Here is a 21,881-nt window from a genome sequence, read left to right on the forward strand (position 1 = left end):
TCACCTATCACATTCTATAATTCACATGTGTCCTTGATGCTTGATCAAAGCCAAAAATATGTACGTATCGGGCAAAGGGAAATTAGGCCTCCAAAGAAAACATGGTTTCAGAGAGGCTTATCAAGATTTGTCATAAATATGACATGCTGCCATGTTAAATTCTTAAGTGGAAAAAGAGGATGAACATAGTAATTCAAGACTTTTCTTCATAGGATGGCGGGCCATGAAGTGCCAGGACCCTGATGATTAGCTGACCTTTCTTTCCCCAGGTTTCTTTGAAGAGATTATCTAAGTATCATTTCAGACACCCATCACTCTTATTTTTAGCTCTGAGTTCTCTTCACGGGTGTTGTGACCTGTGTCTCAGAGTTCCAGAGGGCTCCCAGATATGGCTCATGATTCATTTGCAGGTACCTTGCATTGATTTCCAGGAAGGTCAGGGGAGTAGGAGCCTGGAAAAATGATTTTAGATGTAAAAATCCCTCTTCACTCTTGTTGGTGTTTCAACCACTTGATCAGAAATTTATGCTCCACCGATCGATCCCCAAGGCCATGGGCAATTGGCAATTAAAACAGAACCCAAGCAATATTGTTCTCTCAGGGCCTCACAGCTGGTGTAGGGGGGAACAAAACTCAGGGCTTTGGTCACAGGCTATTTTCAGCCTCTGATAGCAGTTGTGTTACTCATGTCTCATTCACCCTCTCCCCTCGGCCTCCCTCCCGCCCTGCCCTCCACAGGCCAGTGCTGGGGACGGCCTCCATGTATTTAAAGAGGACGAGAGCCCCCGTACTCAGTTGAGCCGACAGAGACCACACAGGCAGGTACGTGGAGCAAAGCAGACATTGGGGTGGGGGGCTGGGGTAGGTGTGGGCGGTGGGCTGGCTCGGTGGCCGGTTGGGACTCTGAAGGGTCCCATTGAGAAAGGGTGTGTGTCACGTCCCAGGTGCCAGTGGCCACTCTGGGTCTGTGTGAGGAGGCTCCAGTTGTGTGCGATTCTGGTGTGGACCTAGTTGCTTAAAAAACTCTTAAGGGTGGGATTCGCATTTGTGGGTTTGAGGGAACCTCACAGAGAAACGACTAAGGGATTATGTTGGACTTAAGACTATTCCCATGTTGGAGTGTTTCCCAAAGACGTGACACCAGTCCTAGAGCCACCACATAATGACTGGATGTGTGACTTCGGCAAACTTCCTGCCCTCGGGTCTCCTCTGGGAGGCTCAGGATGGAAGCTGGGATATATATTTTTTTCTAAACTGTAAAGTACGGCACAGTTACAAAGAGGTCGTTAGAGATACACTACAGCTGAAGCCAGCTTTCCCATGCTCAAAGCACACGGAACTGTGCTCTCCAAAAGGTGTGGGTGAAGGACGGAGATTTCTGTAGTTCACCACACGGTCTTGCACGTGGGAAATGCTCAGTGCAATTTGCTGGTTTAAAATAGATTTCATATCCCAAGAATGTTCAGCAACAGGCTTGCTTCTAATAATTTAAAATTAATCAAAACCCTCAAAAAGGGACCCAAAAAAAGACACGGTGACACTGAAAAATCCATTAAAAGCTCTCCTCAAGGGGAGAATTCTCCACGGAGGGTGATTTCCAGGGTTTCCTCTCAGTTTTAGTCCAGCATTTGAATGACAGGCATGAGTGTGATGGAGAATGAGAAGTGGTTTTAAGCAATGCTCTGAGTGGAGATGCCGTCCCAAGATCAGAGCCGCCACCTCTAATTTCTGTTGCTGTCCCCGGGCCGGTGACATCCCCGAGGAGGAGCAGCTGGGTGACAGGCCTGAGGAACTCTGCCTCTCTGCAGCACGATTCAGCGCAACTGAGTGAGCGTGTGTTGACCATCGTCTGTGTGGGATGGCTGCAGTGGGATGGGGGGCGAGGCAGCACTAATGCAGGGAAGGGGGGAATAGGGAGAGCCCTGTGTCCTCAGTTTACTTTTGGGACCTAAATCTCAATGTCGCTTTCATCCAACTCATTACAAAGTACATAAAATTGCTTTACGACCCAGAGAATGTAAAGGATTCCTTCTACCCTGGCTTTGGTTCCAGCTTCTGTTCCTTGCTGAACAAGTCGATCATTAGAATGAGCCCAAGTATTGGCAGGGAGTCGGGGGCCGGGGGTGCAGGGGAAGGGGAGACCGACAAGGAGGCAGAGATAGGGAGCAAGAGAAGGCAAGAGCGAGCAGGATCACTCAGCCAGCAAATAGCCACAATCCTCTTGAAAGAGGTGGAGACAGAATCTTGAAAGAACCCACACTCAGAAATCCTGGGGATCTGAAGAAGGAAATAGAAGGAAAGGCATCTGTCATTGAGACGGTTCAAAACCCCACTCTGGACGTCACTGAACTTCTCTGAGCTTCCATTCTCTGAACAATGAAATGAGGCTGAGGCCACCCGTCCCAAAGGGATCTGTTAGCATCAGATGAGATAAAGTATAGGAAGTACTCTGCGAAGCCACCTAAAAGTGTACCAATGTGGGGGGCCTTCCAGAAAAGACCCCCTGGGCCAGGCCCTGCGGCCGGCGGGAGGGTTTCCTGCTAAGTACCAGTGTGATGAAGGAAGCCCAGAGGTCAGAGTGGATAACAAGGTGCCCAGGAGTTAGAAGGTGATTAAGTTGCTTCACAGGAGGAAAGACCGAGACAGGGAATCCAACACCGAGGACACACAACTCCCGCGGCTGGCCGACTTCCAGTGACAGGCCTGCTGCTCAGACGTCTGGGAACACGGTAGCCAGGGTTGGGCCTCAGGCCCGAAGAGAAATGTGATGGCTTCAGGGGTGAAAAGCTGTAGTTATTCATCACAGCGAAGGCAAAGCAGGAGGGGAGCAGGGACGGTCACGAGGGCCACCGGCTGTGGAAGCCTTTTCTGAGCCTCAGCGTGCACCTCGTCGTGGGAAAGGACTGAGCGTGGCTTGTGGGTTGTTTACTGCCCTGTGCAGGCGTGGAGCAGTAGTCACTTATTTGACTGCCACAAAAAGTCCTGTGAGGTCACTCTTCAGAGGAAGAAGCAAAAGTCCAAGGAAGCAAAGGAATTACCCAGGGTCACATGGTAGAGCCAGGTGATAAATCGGGGTGCAACGTGGTCTTCAGAAACACGTCGCAAGGGCCAAAAGAGAACCAAGTAAAACCCGGGCACACTGTAGAGATAATTTCAGAAATGGTGTGATGTAATCCGAGTATCACAGCTACAGTGCAATGGGCAGGTGTCTCTACCCTGAGTTTTAAAGGGGGGCGAGGTCAATACTCGGGCTTAGTTCTGTGCTGGGAATAAGCAGCCTAGGCTTCCCGGACTTTGGGAAAGGGCCTCCAGATAGATAGGGCACTTCATGCATCTGTGCAGAAGTTTAGGGCAAAGCCACTGACTGACCTTGAGTATCCTACATGGAGGAGCTGAAGGACATGGTCTCCCTGGGCCATGAGGACTCTGCTCAGGTTTGCTGCTTCCCTCCTCCGTCCCCATCGCCAGCGAGGTCAGAGGGTGTTAGGCACCAGGGCTGCCAAAGCGAGGAAGCAGCTGTCCTGGGGCACAGGCTTAGGACTTTGCCTGACATGTCACCTCTGGCCCCCACCCCCTGGGGAGCTCTCTCCCTGGCCTGGCTCCCTGCTGCCTCTGCTCCTCCGTGCCGCACACGCCAAAGACTGAGAAACAGAGTCGGTTCACCGTCTGAGCCAGGAGGGCCACAGAGAAGAAGCAAGGAAAGCTTTGCTTGTTTTAAGAAAATGGATTTAAAAGCTGAAGGTAAAATAATAATAGTAATAAGGAAAGCAACAAAATTATTAGACACCCTGTCATGTATTATGCATTTGTGTATACAGTGCCTTAGCTATTATGATTATCTTATCTAGCCTGGAAACAACCTTTGAAGGCAGGCCTTCTCATCTGTCCTCCTGTGCATGGGGACAGGACCCTGGGCTCAGACATTTTGAGCATTTTGCCCAAGGCCCAAAAGAGCCTGGCCTGGTTCTTTCCATAGCCCGCGCTGTTCCAGGATCCCACACTATCTCTTCTACCTGGATTAAGAGAGTAGAGAAGAGGCAGTGCTTGAGAGGGGATTGCCCCCTGGGAAGCATTTCTGCAAGGTGAGGCTCCAGTCACTGTTCAGACCCCGACATCTGTCTCCGGGCTCAAAGGATCCTTGAAGGGCCTTCACAACGTTGCAGTCACATGGACAACCATCCCCAGCTGAGCTCAAGTCAAGAGTGAAAGGGAACTCTCCAGCCTCAAAGGAGCTCTTTGCGTGTCTAAATGGCAATGATTCTTACAGAGGCTCTTATTTTACTGAATTAAATTCAGGCTCCCTGATACTCCCACCCATGAGTACTCTCTGTCCCATGGAGAGACAACGGGGTCAGTCAGATCCCAGTTCTCATCAACTAGGAAGTTTGGCTAATGGAGGTGCTGACTCTCCTCCCCTCCCCAGCATGTTATAAATGGAGACGTGGAATACAGACCCAGCTTCACTTGGGTCTGAATTGCGGCTCTGCCACTTACTAGCTGTGTGATCTCAGGCAAGTCGCTCAAGTTCTCTGAGTCTCAGTTTTCTCATCTGCAAAATGGAGATGAAGAGATTTGCTCTGTGGGGCTGTTGTATTACAGATGGTACGTACAAAGCAACTAACACATAGTAAACCATAAATAGATAAATAGTAGCTAATCTTAATATAAGAACACAGCTTTGGAGTCAAAGTCCTAAAATCCAATCTAGCCACGTAAGCCGTAAGCGTGGGCAACATAATTTCCCCAAGACTCCATTTCCCCAAAAGTTAACAAAAGGCAATGTTTGTGATAGTGCCTACCTTCAAGGTCTGTGAAGATGGAATGAGATAAAGCTCAGTGCCTGGCCCGAGGGACTCCACATGCTTCAGCTCCGATAATAACATTATTAGATTGGTAATGACTATCCCTTGCATTCCAGATATATGCTGTTATGATACAAAATCTTGGCCTTGGCCAGTGTAGACAATTCAACTCACTGTGTAGAAGCAGGCATCTAATAGGATGACCACACGAACCAACACTGAGTTGAAAATGGCATCGTCACTAATAGTCTCTGCACAATGTCTTGATGACCTAAGGTCAAGGCCACATTCTTTAATGAGCCCTACAAAGAAGAAACTGAGTCACTAAGTGCCCATTTTATCTCCCCCCACCCACTTTTGCCCTAAGGTGTCACCTTTCAGCTCCATAGTTGATCAAAAAAACCGTGAGTGCTGGCATAGGAAGATGGTGGCAAGATGCACAGCACGGTTATTCTTTTAAAAGTTCAGATCGATATGTGACAGTTCATGGTTATTGCAGGTCTGATTAGCTCTCACATTTTACAACACTCAACCGTTTACAGAGTGATTTGATGTACTTGAAGTGTTACAAGCCTCCCAGCTGTAGTGGAACAGATGAGACTCTTAAGCCCATTTTAGAGACTGTTTCCTGAAGTTCAGAGAGCTTTGCCGGTTTTCCCAGATCACACAGCTCTGAGGAGGCGACACAGAACTAGAACTCTGGCCTCCTGCATCTGATCCAGAGCTTTCCCCAGTGCTCACTACGGCACGTCCCCAATATAATAGTTTCTACAGCATTACTCGTGAAGAAAATTGATATAGGCCATCTCTCTTTGGGATCTGGGTGTCCAGAAGTGTGGGGTCCACTCTCTTCCCAGCTGATGTAGCGGAGCTTGCCATCTAGCTCATCTTCAGGAACCCCAAACTGTCCTCCGTTTCAGTCCTGAGCCTCGACTTCATCAGTGACAACACGGCCATCTCCGGGACCGGCCCCAGGGAGTAATGCCAGGTGATGTGATGGAGATTGTGACCAGGTGGCAGATGGGGCTGAGTGACGGGCAAGCCTATATTTGGCATCCTACCTTCAATGACCTTTGCCTGTGCCAGGCAACGCCGATAAACAAATGGCCCATCCGCTGGTATCTCTCCAGCATAAACTCCCATTCTGGGCCAGGAATTCCAAAGCAATGCGGGAGGCTGAAGAGGTTATGTACGCGAGCCAGGACTTAAATGTGCTTTCAAATCACAGTGACTTAATTGGCAGATTGGTGCTACTTGAATAACCTGAAGGAAAGTGGGTAACGAACGATGACTTGCCTTTGACTAGCTCCTCAATACTGCTTTACGTGCCGTCATATTTCACCCGAAGGTCAAGGTCACAAGGACGAGATAAGAACCCGTGTCTTCCAATTCAGGATGCTTTAGATCACCCTCTGCCTTTTGGGCTTTGAGCACTGGAAGAAGAAATCAGAGATGCCTTCTATTGTTTAGCCTCCGAAGCTACATCTCCAACTTTAAAAATGGGACTCAGCACCTGTTTGATAAAATGCTTATGGATTTCCAGGCCTAATACATGTATGTCAGATATTTTATGATCACTTAAAAAATAACCTGTGCTAGGATCCATTACCTTGAGAAGAAGGTGTTATCTGTAATCTTATCCTCACTTTGAAAAATATCATGTGTAGGCAATTGCTGAATGCACACACACACACACACACACACACACACACACACAATCCTCCCCAGGGCCATCTCTATCTACCATTAACTTGCAGGACATGCCAATGAGGTCTCCGCCAAAGACTTGAGATAAGAAATTTGCCCTAGGCTTGTTTTCATTGAAAATTTCCATCTCATTAATTTCACAAGTGTCACTGTCTTATTCCCAGGTACATATTACATTTCTCATCTATTTTATGTTATATTAAAATCCAGGATCCAAACGGACATGAACAAAATAATGTGATTCTACCCTTTTCCAGAGAATGTATCATCTTTAATCAAAGAAGGGTGAATCTTAGAAAAAGAAAATTAGCTAAGAAAATACTCCCAAATGTTTACTTCTTTTGCCTTAATTGTTCATAAATGAGGGGGTTGATCAATCTTAAAAATCTGTTCCAACTGTAGAGACCTAAAAATTTTAATGGAATCAAAAATAAACAATTTGGGGTCTTTTAGGAGATAGTAAGATAAACCTTTCTGTATGATCTTTTCTCTGCCTGGAATGTCCTTCCCCTGTTTCTCTCTCTGGTATACTCCTATTCACCATGCAAAAACCCTATTTGGATGTGACATCTGTAATCCTGCAACAACTCACTGCTTTCACCTCCAGTCTAAATGTGGGTAGCCATACTCTCCTTTGAGTTTCCACGATACTCATAAAGCTGGTCTTTGCTACAGAGTATTCTGGTTCCTGCCTCTTCCTCATTAGAATGTGGACTTCTCATTCTAGGTCACATAAATTACTTATTGTTATAAGCTTTCCTCCCCTGGATCCGTCACCGAGTACTTAGTCCAGTGACTGACACATGATAGGTAGGTAGTAAATGCATGGTAAAGGAATGATGTAGCCTTGTTCCCAAGGCTTTCATTTCAAAATCCGCTAGATTTCCCTCGATACTAAACAACCTGAACCATAGAAATAGAAGGACTAAATGTTTCCTTTATTAAAAAAGTTAAAATTGTATTTTCTAAAATTTTATTGAATAAAAAGAAGAGCCTGCTTCTTTGAGAGGAAGGATAAGATGTTCCTGGCTAATCTCACACTGTTTTTGTAAACGGGAAAGCTCTTCACAGGAACATTTAGGTAGGGATGTTCCCTTTGGTCTTGGTATCAGGTTCAGTGGTCTGTTTGCTATTTACCTTCTGTTTCTTAGCAAAACCTGTCTTTGTTATGAGGCTGGAAGCACAATCCGGACCAGTTGACCCAGAAGGGCTTAATGTTAATCGCCAACTATTATAAGAAGGTGACTGGCTTCCCAGAAGGGAAAGAGAAGGTCAGAAGCAGCCACTTGGAATGGCCTGACAGTGGTTGGTGTCAATGACAAGATGACATACCAGGCTTCTTAGAAACCAAAGGATCTCAGAGAAAATTTGGCCCTCTGGGGCGGGCAGGATTTCAGGAATTCCATGGAGTATCGATGGCTGATTTTAGTTCTGCTCTGGGAAAACGGACAACTGGATCCATACTCACGCACAGACGCAGAAAGAAAGGGAAAGTTGTTTTTTGATGGCCCTGCTTGTCTGGTAACTCTTGCACAAATGTTCTGGTGAGGGGACAACGATGGCGTGGCGCTGTGACTATCAGCTGCTGTTTGCAGTGGAATGTCCTGGAAGGGTGTGGGAGGGCACGCAGCCTCATCACCTGGCTCCTGTGATCACACCTGGCACTGTGCACTCCGCCAAGTACCTTCCTGCACGTCGTGTCAGTTAGTCCTCTATACGACACTGTGGGGCGGCAAGGGAAAGAATGACTCTCTTCATAGTACAGGTGGGGAGAGAGACGTAAGAGAAGCCCTGCAGCTCATCTCACTGCACACGGCAAGCGGCGGTAGCCCTGAGGGCAGAAGGCAGGTTTCCAGACTACTCAGCTAGTGTAGGTCCATTATAGCTTATTGCTTGGGTCTAAGGGATTGGAGGATTAAACCTGAATAGGAGATTTTATATATCATAGATTTTTATCAGCAAGATTGACTAAGGTTTCGGGACCCAAAGGGTGGTCCCCAACTAGTAGCTTCAGCATTGCCCGGAAACTGTTAGAAATGCAGAATTTCCTGTGTCTTCCACATCTACCAAACCAGCATCTGCGTAGCAGCAAGATCTGATGTGATTTGAGAAGCACTGAGCTAGATAAAAAGATATGCCGTTTTCACAGATTATTTCCACTTCTGATGGAATGTTTAAAACCTTAGATACAAAATATTATATTTAATATTTGCATATAATTTTATATACGGAAAATTAGCTCATCTCTTCCTTCCAAGAACTTTGTGAGGTACATAGGGACAGGCGTTACCGAAATTTAACAGAAGAGGAAACTGAGTCCTACATAGTGAAGTGACTTGCTCAGAGCCATCTGAGTGTGCGAGCTTATTCAATGATGGTGCTCGCAGTAACTATTTGCTGAATGAATGGATGCATGAATGAATGAATGAATGAACTATCAAATGCACTGGCGCTGGATCCTGGTCTTTTTTTTTTTTTAATTTATTCATGAGAGACACAGAAAGAAAGAGACAGAGACACAGGCAGAGGGAGGAGACACAGGCTCCATGCAGAGAGCCCGATGTGGGACTCAAACCCGGGTTTCCAGGATCACTCCCTGGGCTGAAGGTGGGGCTAAACCGCTGAGCCACCCGGGCTGCCCCTGGATCCTGGTCTTAAGACCACAGTATTACTAGGCATTGGTTCACTCCTGAAGTTGCCTACATTTAGGGTATTTGTTTTATATCCTGTTAGACTTGACCTTGGTCAGAGGGTCTTCAAGATGCCAAACTGGGGCGGAGGAGCGAAATGTGGCGCCTGTGAAAAGACAGTCTACCACGCAGAAGAAATCCAGTGCAATGGAAGGAGTTTCCACAAGACCTGCTTCCACTGCAGTGAGTTGGGTGAACACCATGAGGGCCCCGCAGCATCCAGGGGGCATTTTCAAGTTCACATTTAGCTGCAGATACTGTATATCGGTGGTCCTTGGGGTCTGGTCCTGGGACCAGCAGCACCAACATCACCTGGGAACTTAGAAATAGCACTTTGGGGGCGCCTGGGTGGCTCAGTCAGTTAAACATCTGACTCTTGATCTCAGCTCAGGTCTTGATTTCAGGATCGTGAGTTCAAGCCCCACATTGGGCTTGGGGCTTGGGGGCCTACTTTAAAAAAAACTAGAAAAAACACTTCGGGGTCCCACATGAAAGGATGGTATCCTCCCGAGTAACCCTCTTGCCAACCACATGCTCAGCTCAAAGGCCATTTCCCTGCCGCTCAAAGTCACAACAAGCTGACCTGAGGCTGCCATCGTGGTGAAAACCTTGACCCAGTGGCAACATTTACAAAGCGTGACTTGGCAGAGAAAGGAAGCCATCGCTTATCTGGAGCCAGGATGGATTTGGCTCTATGGTGTTCCCACTGGCCAACGTTACCGAAGCCAGCTGAGACTGGTCTTTTCAAAAGAACCTGTGTCAGGCGAGGGGCAATGGATGCCAATTCTGTAACAGCTGAAAAGGGAAGAGTTTGGGGCCTGGGCACCAGTAGCCTGATGAAGGGAATCTTTACCACCACTTGCTGGACATAGATGCACAAACATTGAAACTGGGGGCAGGGGGAATACAAACCTTGGGGTCCACCTGGAAGTCTAGCTTTGTCTGACCCATGACTTTGGACAAATCATTTCTCATTTCTAAGCACCTGCAGCAGGGCCAGCAGTAGAACTTGTACCTTCAGACCCTCAGTCCAGTCCTTTCAACATGACTTCATTCTAGAGTTTCCCACGGCCAGTCCAGTTCTAGGAGAGCAGTCTCTTTTTTTGGCCACTTACCTTCCCTGTTTTGCTCCAGTAAATGTGGCTTAAGGGCTAGCTTTGCTGGACATTTGGCAGCCCTCATACCTCCCCATACCGCACTCATGATTTTGCCCAGTGGCTACAAGGCATCGCATTGCCCCAGTTTCAAACAGAACTTCAAGGATTGGACTCCATCTGTTAAAGCATGGAGGCACTTTGTCCTTAAGCCACCAGAAATAGTAATGGTTTACCTGCTGCAGGAGTTTCCATGATCTCTTACCTTCCATGGCAAACTGAATTCTCACCGAACAGCAGGAGGAAGCATGGCTCTGAGTGACTGGGTTGGCAATTTACTAAAGCCTTGGGTTCTAATTATGGGTAATTTTTTTTTTTAATGGGAGGCAGAGGGAGAGACTGAATCCTAAACTGGGCATGGAGCTTGATGTGGGGCTCAATCCTACAACCCTGAGATCATGACCTGAGCCGAAATCAGGGGTTGGATACTTAATCAACTGAGCTAGCCTGATGCCCCAATGGGTAATTATTTTAAGTCCTCATACACATCCATCAGGTTCATCATTATTATTACAATTATCCAGAAGCATTGCTCAAGGGTCCCTTCTGTAACCTTCTGGCTTTTGTCTAAAAACATCTAATGCTCTTTAAAAAGACTAGGCATGAGGAATAATGGAAAGACCACTGGAATTAAAGTACAAATGACTAGGTTTGAATCTAGACCCTGCCATGTAACAATGGTGTGACCTTGGGCAAGTGATTTCACCATCATGAGCCTCCATTATCCCATCTGTAAACTGGAAATGACAGTAGCCACCACACAGGTTGTCACAAGATGAAAACTGGGGTTCTGGATCAGGCCTCTAATTTTCCTCTGATCAACTTTAATATCTGAGTGAGAACAGGATGTGGCAGGGAAGCTCTCCATGGTCAGGGTGTCTCGTTTTCCCCAGGTAGCAGGAAGATGCCCTGTTCAATGGAGCCATGGTAGAAAGGATATGAGCATTTGCTGGTACATCTCTTTTTAACACTTTCATATTTTCCTTAGAACTTGTGGGTGGGATGAGGATCTGAGCAGTACACGTTTCTGTGGCAGGGAACAGAAGGATCCTGGAGAGGAGCATGCTTTTCTTTCTTATCACTCCAGGACCTGCCTGTCTAGAGGCCAACCAGTAGTTGTCCTAAATAGGCTTTAGGAAGGCACAGCCTACCTTAGTTTGTCCCCTGGCCAGTGTTCCCAAACTTCTAGACAAATCTTAATCCTCCTTACCAGTGCTGTCCAAAAGAAATATAATGCAAGCCACATATATAAATTTAACTTTTCTACTTGGCATATTTTTAGAAAGGTTATGTAATGAGCACTGGGTGTTATATAAGACTGATGAATCACTGACCTCTACCTCTGAAACCAATAATACATTATAGGATAATTAACTGAATTTGAATTTAAAATAAATAAATAAATGCCAAAAAGAGAACGGTATAAAGAAATTATCCACATCACATACACGGTGGTGAGGAGCTACGGAGGTGGCCAGCACACCGCTACCACGCTTGTGTACGAAAACTGGTCAGGAGCCAGGGGGTGGCTATAGAAAGGGCCCAGGCAGGATGGGGCATGCACAGCCCCCGAGCAATGGACTGGAGCAGGGGTCAGGGGACCTGAGGCCAGTCATGGCTCTGCAACTTCTTGCCGTAGAATCCTGGACAAGTCACTGACCATCCATCGTTCCCATGTGCATGCATGCATTCAACTACTTACTCATTCCTTCATTCAACAAACGTTTACAGAAGACTAACTCTGGGCCAGGCCCCATGCTATGTTCTGAGGATATTAAAATACAAGTGTTGCCCTCAAGGAACCCAGAGTCTAGAATATCAATGAATATTTGAGATGTTTTTCTGGAAGCAAAAGTAACAAGAAAGGTGGAGATAGGTATATACGTTATACGCTCAAATGTAAGGCATTTTTTCTCTCAAAAGTATTCCTCATAAAAAGGGTTTGCCTTGTGTTCAAAGCCTTATGAAGTATCTCATGCTAGAGGACAATCTCTCAATTTTTTTTTACAGAGAATTTTTTTAATACATACAACGCTGACATAATTGCTTAATGAATTTCCATACACTCCCTTCCCCATCTACACAACCACCAACCCCTCATCCACAACCTTGTCTTCCCCCCATTATCATATTCAATTACTTTATGTTTTTAGCTAAAATACTATTTCAGGAAGGCATATTACCCTGCAACAACTTCATTCAATGCTGGATTGCTTATAAAGATCACCTGAACTGGTTAAAAACAAAAAAGGAAGCAAATAAACTGAGTGCATGCGCATTACTCGTTTTTGGGGCCACGACCTCACTGTTATAAGCAGTGAGTACCGCCCCTCCTGGGTCTCCTGGCCCTGAGCATGGGTGGCATCAAGGCTGCAGGGAAGGGGGAGGGACCGTGGCCCCAGCCCCCTGACCCCCCGGCCCCCTTCCTTGGCAGTGGCCTGCAGGAAGGCTCTGGACAGCACCACGGTTGCCGCCCACGAGTCGGAGATCTACTGTAAGGTCTGCTACGGGCGCAGGTACGGCCCCAAGGGGATCGGGTACGGCCAAGGCGCCGGCTGCCTCAGCACGGACACAGGCGAGCATCTGGGCCTCCAGTTCCAACAGTGAGTCACTCCCCGCTCCTCGCGCCCGTAGAGCCCCGCTATCAGGACAGGTCATCCCGTCCCCATAGCAACGTTTTCTGGAAGTGGGAGAACGGACTCCACTGTTACTTGCCAACAATGCGGCCGCGCAGTCTGACCAAGGTCGAACAATGTGCCATCTCTCGGGAGACTCTTCGAATGTCCCGCCTTCCTAAAGGGCAATTACTTTTAGGCCGGGCTCTTGGTTTGCATGTCAAGAGAAAACCCAGAAAGTACAGATTTTCCCATTGTTTGACCTCTGCTAAACTGCACGGAGTCCCTTTCCTTCCCCTTTGAGCGTTTCTGTGTAAATCACGCAGCCGTGGCAGGGAAGTGACGGCCGTTCTCTGTGGGCTGGTCACGTAAGGAGTCCTCCCGCAGGCTGTAAGAGGACGGATGTCCCCATCACCGGGGACAGGGCTGCGGGAGGCCGGGGTCGGGAGTAAGCGATCAATGCCACTCCCGAGCTGCCTGCCACGCCGTGGGCCCCGCCTTATGGAGGGAAGCGGGCCGGGCCCTGCCACCTCCCCGGACGACGTGCTCACGCGGACCTCCAGGCCGGCCCTGAGCTCACAGGCCGCAGCTGCTGTGTGGCCAGCGGGGATCCGGGCTCAGCTCTGCGGTGGGGCTGCCACCTGCCACGGTGGCCCAGGGAAGGCCTCCCCCAGGGAGCCATAGTTAGGCCAGCCGAGGCGTCACCTGGCCCCTTGCAGAGAGAGCGGCCCATGGCCGGCGCTGGGCAAATAGTGCACGGATGTACGATTAGCCATTTGAATTCTTCTCGTTACTCCATCCCAACCGGACACTGTTTAGCGAAGAAGGATGAAAGCAATCGTGTTCTCAGCCACGCATTACCCAGAGCCACGCATTACCCAGGGCCTTCTGGTGATGCCGCCCAGAGAGGGACAAGAGTCCACAGACCTGGGTTTTGTCCCAGCTCCACCAGTTAGGACCTTGGACAGTTGCCCGGTCTTGGGCAGTTACCCCTCAACCCTTGCTCCCCTCCACCCAGCCCTGCCTACCTTAGAGGTTATGATGTGATGCCAGTGATAAGCATGCACGGAAACACCAAAAGGTATGGAGGTAATGGGGTGCTTTCCTGACCTCTATCGTGGACGTAGCTCACAGGGGGACAGGTGACCTTTCCGTGCAGGATGACAACCTGAACTGTGACAAGGAATGCATCCGTTTATTGGACTGTGGTTTGTTTACCATCAAGATCCCATCTTGCACTACATCTTCACAACTCACCCCGTGAAGCAGACCAGTGAGCTTCAAGATGGTACAGAAAAATCTAAACACCAGCAGCAATAATAACACGACAACAACACAAGCTAACACACATGGAACACTTGCTGAATGCTTCAGGACAGAAAGGAAAGGTTTAAGCCAATTAGGGCCAGGTTTGCCAACCCTTGCTACGTGCCAGGTGACGGTCAGACTTCTAAGTGCTTTACTCACGTCCCCTCATCAACCCTGTTGAGGAAGGCACCATGATTAGCTCCATTTTCCAGATGAGGAGTCTGAAGCACAGAGAAGTTAAGTAACTCACTCAAGGGCACACAGCTAAGTACTCTTTGCCAGCAAGGTCTGTAGGTTTCATTCATTGGTCTGTTCCCACCAGGTCCCCAAAGCCTGCACGTTCAGCCACCACCAGCAACCCTTCCAAGTTCACTGCGAAGTTTGGAGAGTCGGAGAAGTGCCCCCGATGCGGAAAGTCAGTCTATGCCGCCGAGAAGGTGATGGGAGGCGGTAAGGTAAGGACTGCCGTGCGGGCCAGATGGGACTTGCTCATCTGCACAGGATCAGTCGGGAGGAATGAGAGAGGAAATGAGGAAGTGTGGGCAGGTGGGAGCCAGGCCCTTGATTCTCCTTTGCTCCCAGGAGCCACATTAGAGCCACCCATCCTCGCCCACTTTCCTGGGCTGTGACTGTCACTCTGCAGAGCCCTTGGAAACTAGAACTGGTACAATTCGATGCAACAAGTCTTAGTCCGCTAGGGGAAGGTACCCAGCTGGGAGCTCTGGAGATACAAAGGTCCATAATCCTTCCAGAAAGGTATCAGCCCTGCGAGCCCATCACCACCGCATAGCTCGATCTGCAGCTGGCATCACCACAGATGGACAGAGCAGACACCTTACAGCAGGGAGAAGCATCCTTGCTCACAAGGCTTGGCAATCGGGGAGTCATCCAGTGCCGGAGACAGCACGGCACACTTGCTCTACAAGCTCTGGTTCCAGGGTACTCACCAAAGGGTTTGGGCCCAACGAAGGAAAAGAAAAACCTGATTATGCTTCAGTGGAGTGGGGGTGGGTGGAAATAAGGGTCACGGAGAGTGTCTGACTTCCAATATGATGGCGGCCGCCACCCAAGACCAGCTACTTGAAGGTGGATGAGAACCCCTAGGCCTGCCTGGTGGCCCTCCAGGTGCGCAGAAGAGGCCATCTTCTGATGACCCAAGCCACACAACTCTCCTCCGTGAGAAGGACACACAGTCCAAGCAAAGCTGAATTACCTGGCTAATCGCCCTCTTTCTTTACTTCTTCTCTTAACTTTATATCCAATGTAAATGAACGTATTCACTGCCCTGCATCTGAGTTCCTTTCTCTCTACTCTATTCCTTGATCTTCTAGAAGGGGGAAGCCCTTTTCTATTTAGTCCATTCTGAAGGAATACATCTGGTGATTACTTTGATAAATTCATTTTTAGGGGTTCTGAGAATTGGGGGCCGAATCCGTAGCATCTCATTTTCTCCAAACCCCTGGAAAACTTACTCTGGGGTCAATTAGATATGTGCATGGGTAAGACACTGGCACTCCTGTATACGCGGCTGGTGAGATTTAACATGGAAACAGACTATGGTGCCGGCCACCCTAATGTAACTCTCCTGCTCTCCTGCGCCCCACCCCCCCAGCCTTGGCACAAGACCTGTTTCCGCTGCGCCATCTGTGGGAAGAGTCTAGAGTCCACAAACGTCACTGACAAAGATGGGGAACTTTACTGCAAAGGTGAGTGGTTCTGGGGACCCTCTTGAGAGGTCTTCCCCAGGAGGAGCCTTGGAGGGTAAGCTGTGTCCAGCCAAGAGGCTTGTGTTTGCCAGGAGGCATGACTGCCCGGCCTGAGCAGAGTTCGGGCTCTCAGGATGGGGAGAAAAACTGCCAAAGGGAAAGAATTCTCCCCAACCCAGCTCTGGCCCTCTCTGTTGGAGCATGTGGGGTGGGGGGACTGGATGCTTGCAGATGCTCAGTGGCTCAAGGCAGCTGGGCACCCTGGGCGGAGAGAGGATGAGGAGGAAGCAGTGTCCTGCACCAGTCCTGGAAGAGGCCACAAGCCTTGATAAACAGCATCACATCGCCTTCTGGAAGCCCAAATACCCTCTGTCTGCCTGAGTGGTAGGGGTGACTGGGGGAGTACGACCTCTCTTTGGTTTACCAAGACATATGTATATCCTTGCTCCCATCCCTCCTCTCTCCCTCCCTTCCATCCCAACATTTCTGTCTCTCATGCTACATTAGTGATCGCAGGGACAGAACTGAGTAACAGGTTTTCCTTCTGGTCCTCACAGCTCTACCCCCAGATGCCTCCACAACCCCCTGTCTTGTGGAGAAGCAGTAGAGCTTAGCTCCTTTCTGATGCTACAAAAAGGAAGGGATGCATTAGGGCCAAGATCACTGTCCTCAACCTGAGAGCATCTCCTGGGCCTATAGTTTCTCAGTGGGGTCCTCCCACCTTTCCACGCAATGATGGTGTCTCCAGGCCTCCACGTGTGTGTGTTGGTATGGAGTGAGAAGAGAGATGGGAAAGGGGAAATGCCACAGCTGTGCCCACGGTGAGACAGAATGTGAATAAGCACATGACCCAACAGGAGGTGCATCCTCCCGACAGTGGAGGACACAGGGTCCTCAGCATTCACAGGCCCAACACCCCTAAACTGTCGCTGCAGCCAACAGAGAGATCAACATGAAGAATAGTAACTAATGCCAAGGGGGGAAAGCTCTGCAGTACACAGTGCCCTAGCACACGAAGGGGCAAGTGACCAACTTGGGGTATTAGGGAAGGCTTCTTAGAAGACAAGCCTCGTCTGGGTCTGGAAGGGTGACTGCGGGCTTTGGTGGGGGACATTCCGGGAGCGGGGAGCAGTGCGTGCCACGGCACCGAAGCCAGGCCATCGTGGTTCATCCCAGGGACTGAGAGTAGCTCCACATGCCCGGAGTGTCGGGGAAGGAGGCAGAGAGGCAGCAGGGGACGAGGCTGAGCAGGCACGCAGGGGCCAGATGATGCGGACTCAAACAGGAAAATGCCTGTGAACACTTACTGCTAAGTGGCCAGAAGTATGAACAATTCTTATCAGCAGATCCCAAGTCAATGAAGTTCAATATACTTAAAAGTTAACTTAGGAGCACATTTATCACAAGGATGCCTCCCACGGGTGTCCAGAGGCAAGGAAGTGCAATCACCGTCTAACCAACCCATTGTCTCTCCCCCTTCCCCCCCTCTCGTTCACAGTTTGCTACGCCAAAAATTTTGGCCCTACGGGTATTGGGTTTGGAGGCCTAACACAACAAGTGGAGAAGAAAGAGTGAAGACCATGCCACACTTCCACCGGCCTCAAGCATTGGCCACGTCATCCTGCCAGACGGAAACCCTTGCCCGAACATCCTCTCGTGGGGTGGTCGGGCACTATTTCTCTTCAGAAGTGCTCACAGTCTTTACCCAAAGTTAGAAAAACGCTTTTGGAAGAAAAGTATTAAAAGTTCAGCCCTGTAACAAATGCGTCAGGATTTCCGATCCCTGGGGCGGAAGAGGCATTTAATAAATAAATGTTTTAGCGGCAACTGGTGTATCTCCAGATCTTTTCTTTAGAGGGAAATTTTTTAAAAAACTAGAGAGATGCTTCGAGAAACTCACTGCAGAGGAGGTGGTGGATCTTGGTGTGGCCTGGGGGAGGCAGGGGAAAGCAGGCTTCCAGGACCTGTCCGCTGAGCTTCCTTCTTGTTACAAACGGGGAAGGAAACGGGGTTCTGGAGGAAGCAGACAACAGGAGAGCAAATTCTGGAAGGAAAATCAAAACTAATGAAACTGCTGAAGACTCAGTCCTTTTGTCCTACGAGGGGCTTTGCAATCTTCACACATTTCATGAAAACCCAGAAACGACAACAAAATGCGGAGTTTGCTTCTGTGCTAGGAACAACGGGAGGATGATTTTCTTTTATTCTGGGAAAATTCCCTAGGGTTTAGCAATTTTCTTAAAACCTCTCCTACGTCAAATTGCCAGCCTCACCGATGAAATGCAGCCAATTAAGGGTGTCTCGCTGCCTCCTCAGCAAGTTCTCAGCAGCCCAGGCGTGCGGATTTTCTTGGGGCTCCGCTTTTAACCACCGCCGCATCTCTCCCTCCCCCGCGCAATCCTGAGTTATTGGAGGCAATGAAAGCAAGCGACTCTCGAGACCAAACCCCGGGTTCTTCTATGCTCCGAGTCTCAAGAAGGGTTTCTTTCAAACGAGCGCTTATTCGGGGTTGCTTACACGTGCTGTCAGGGACAAGGCCCCACACTGCCTTTATTATGTTTATCTACTAGTTTTTTGATGCTCAAAATGCAATTACATCTTATCATTTTTTCAATTTGATTGGCATTAGTAGAATGGCTCAGAGGAAAACAGCTTCAGAGGTTGTGGCCTGTTCCACTTTCCAAGAGACAACGGAGAAGTGTGCCTTATTTGTCCGGGGACCACTGCCGGAGTAATTGAGCCACAGAGCTCCACCAAAATGACCTGAGGGTCGAAATACTGTACATCTTACATTCCCTGGGGAAGGTGGTATAGGGCAGTTCTTTTCAATTTGTAGGCTTTTGGCCACAGCTGTATGGGATTCCATCAATGCCAATCAAACAATTAATAACACCAGTGATAACTGAATTAAGTCAATCGAGTCCCCTTTAACCTGCACGGATTTTAAAAGCAACATAGTACCTTGGCCTTCACTAGAAGTCCCCTACCCTAGAGACTTCCAGGCTTGCAGAGGGGTAGGATACACACGCGACGGGATGCCTGGGTGGCTCAGTGGTTGAGCGTCTGCCTTTGGCTCAGGTTGTGATCCTGGAGTCCTGGGACTGAGTTCTGCATTGGGCTCCCCACAGGGAACCTGTTTTTCCCTCTGCCTGTGTCTCTGCCTCTCTTTCTCTTTCTCTCTCTCTCTCTCTCTCTCTCTCATTAATAAATAAAATCTTTAAAAAAAGATACACACATGAAAAATTATCACTGGACAGTACAACCTTCTCCTGCTCTACCACATTTCCCAGTTACCAGCCCCACCATCCATCCACCCAGGAGACTCAGCTAAAAACCTGAGTCATCCTTAGCTTTACCCTGTCCCTCACCCTCCCTTGCCTCACTCCCCGAGCCTCCTTGATTCTGACTCCAACATGTCTCTAGAATACACCCCTTCCATTCCTCCCCCTCGGCATATGTATTAGTCAGCTAGGGCTTCCACAACGAAGGATCAGGGACTGGGTGGCTCAAACAACAGAAATTACATTGGCACACTTCCAGTGGCTAGAAGTCTGGGATTAAGGTGTCGGCAGAGTTGGTTTCTTCTGAGGACCTCTCTCCTCAACTCGTAGATGGCCACCTTCTGCCTGTGGCAACCCATGGCCTTCTCTCTGTGTGTCTCTGCCCTAATTTCCTCCTCCTATAAGGACACCAGTCTCATTGCATCAGGGACTTTGAAAGGCCTCATTTTAACTTAATAACCTCTATTAAGACCCTATCTTCAAATACAATCACATTCTGAGGTTCTGGGGGTTAGGACTTCAACACAGAGATGTGGGGCCAAGGGGAGGGACAGAATTTGGTCCATAATAGTATGTCATATAAGGACTTTCACAAGTTGATCTTGGACTTAGCCTTCAACTCAGCTTTAGACCATCTCTTCAGGAGAGCTGCAGCTACACACACAGACTTGAAGCTTTCCAAACAGGCCAAGTATCCTCGCCCATCATGCTTTTGCTGAAATTGCTTTTTGCCTAAAGCATCTAGAAGATGAAGCCACCCACTCCATCTTCAGCACCTAACCCAACTTCTCAGCCTGGCGAACTCCTGTAATCAAGTCATGGGTCAAATGCCATCTCCTCTGCAAAATCTTTCCTGAACTTCCAGAGCAGAATTAATCCACCTCCATGTTTCCATTGCCATCATATAAATGACATAGTACTGCTCTCTTTACCTTAAAATTCTGAATTCCCATCTGCTTCCTTGTTAGAATGTAACATATGTGTATTCATAGTGTCTAGGAACAGGTGGGCACTTTGTAAACATTTGTTGAGTGAGTGATGTGGGAGAGAGCGTAGGCTGTATTAAAAGCAAATTCTGCAAGAATGTAAAAGAAGAGATTATTATACATGGAGTGGAGGAGTTTGGAAATAAAAAAAAAAACAAAAAAACAAAGAAAGAAGCTTATTGTTGTTTTAGCAGTCTCTGCATTTCCTGACTTCCTGGGCAACGTTCTCTCCATTTTCCAGGCTCGCCCGTCACTGACTAGGACACAGGGCTGAGATTGGCCAATGGAGCCCTGGCCCCCAACACCTCCAAGATGGTCTCCATTCTCTTTCCCCATCTGTGGATGCAGAAGGGCCACTGGGCACCCAGGCTCTAGGAAATGGAGGAAGCACCAGCCAGGAGGGAGGTAGCTTGGATCCCTGCAGGGGAGACTGTCTACAAACAGCTGAACAGACTGGAACAAGAGGGGGGAAATAAGCCTTATGTTGTGTTAAGCCAGTGAGATTTGGGGGGTGGTGATTACTGCCTTAGCTGCTTGGGCTGAAATACTCCCAGCTGCAATACTGGATGTGCTATAGCCAAGATATTCCCCTTCTCACTGTTCAGTGTCCAGCCAGTCTGCTAAGTCACAGGGAGCATCCTCAGGATTTTGCCTAACAGCTGTGGAAGGGATTCAAATGCACGGTCTCTGATGAGACTACACAGATATTTGGGGAAAGGAATGAAGTTCTGGCATCACCGCAGAAGACTCACTTTCCCTGGGGCCCTGACAAACAAAACAAAGCCCAAACACAAGAATTCATATTGAATTCTATGCTACTGTACTCTCACGAGTATCCTCCCATCCAGCCTCCTCCCTGGGCCCTCCCATTCTTCTCCAGCTCCCTAATCCAAATTCTGTTCCTGTTCCCCGTCCCCCTCACATTTTCTTTGTTTGCATGGGTTGTCATCTTTGGTCTCTTTCTAGAATTGATTGTCCCATTTCAGGTGGGCAACTCCCCTTCTCTTTTTCATCTCATTTTTCCACCTCTGTCCTGTGACAACCTCATCCATCTGTGCTCATGACTCCCATCTACATCCTGGTCTCTTTACAGCTGCCTCCCAGACTTTTCCACTGTACAGCCTGCAATACCTCAAACTCAGTAGCCCCCAACTACCAAACTCATCACCTGGTCTCCCCATAGTTTTCTTTACTTCTCAGAGGAGCACTGCCACCCTCTCATTCACTGGGTTCAGAGTCGTCTTTGACTCTCCCTTCTCTTCTCCTGCACATTCGATCAGTAATCTGGGCCTTCATTACTTCTTGCCTAGGCCATTATGCTTATCCGTAACATTCTATATCCATCAGGGTCCAGCCAGAAAAACAGAAACCACACTAGGTTTTTTGGGTTTGTTTTTGTTTTTTAACAGAGAGAAAATAATAGAGGGAATTGACTAAGCAGGTGCTAATATTTTTCAAAATGTAAAGAGGAGCATACGGACTTGGCACAGATGTGGTAAACGCAGGAAACGCCTGGGGCTGGAAAAACGAAGAGAAGAGATGGGAGCACCCTCATTTAGATGCCTCCAGGGCAGGTTTCGTAGGGCAAGGAGTCAGGCCTCAGAACTGAGAGCCCTGCCTGCTTCCTGCTGG

General features: G+C 48.5%; 1 protein-coding gene across 1 annotated transcript; it reads left to right on the forward strand.

The window, feature by feature from the left end:
- Positions 1-676: 676 nt before the first annotated feature.
- Positions 677-17,809, forward strand: CSRP3 (cysteine and glycine rich protein 3). The gene is made up of 6 exons (XM_041730701.1): positions 677-822; positions 9,243-9,382; positions 12,788-12,956; positions 14,599-14,731; positions 15,889-15,982; positions 17,481-17,809. Exons 2-6 carry the CDS (start codon positions 9,271-9,273, stop codon positions 17,555-17,557), a joined length of 585 nt encoding a protein of 194 aa, XP_041586635.1. The 5' UTR covers positions 677-822; positions 9,243-9,270; the 3' UTR covers positions 17,558-17,809.
- The last annotated feature ends 4,072 nt before the right edge of the window (positions 17,810-21,881 follow it).

This window comes from Vulpes lagopus, chromosome 15 (genome assembly GCF_018345385.1).
Source record: "Vulpes lagopus strain Blue_001 chromosome 15, ASM1834538v1, whole genome shotgun sequence".
Taxonomy (NCBI): domain Eukaryota; kingdom Metazoa; phylum Chordata; class Mammalia; order Carnivora; family Canidae; genus Vulpes; species Vulpes lagopus.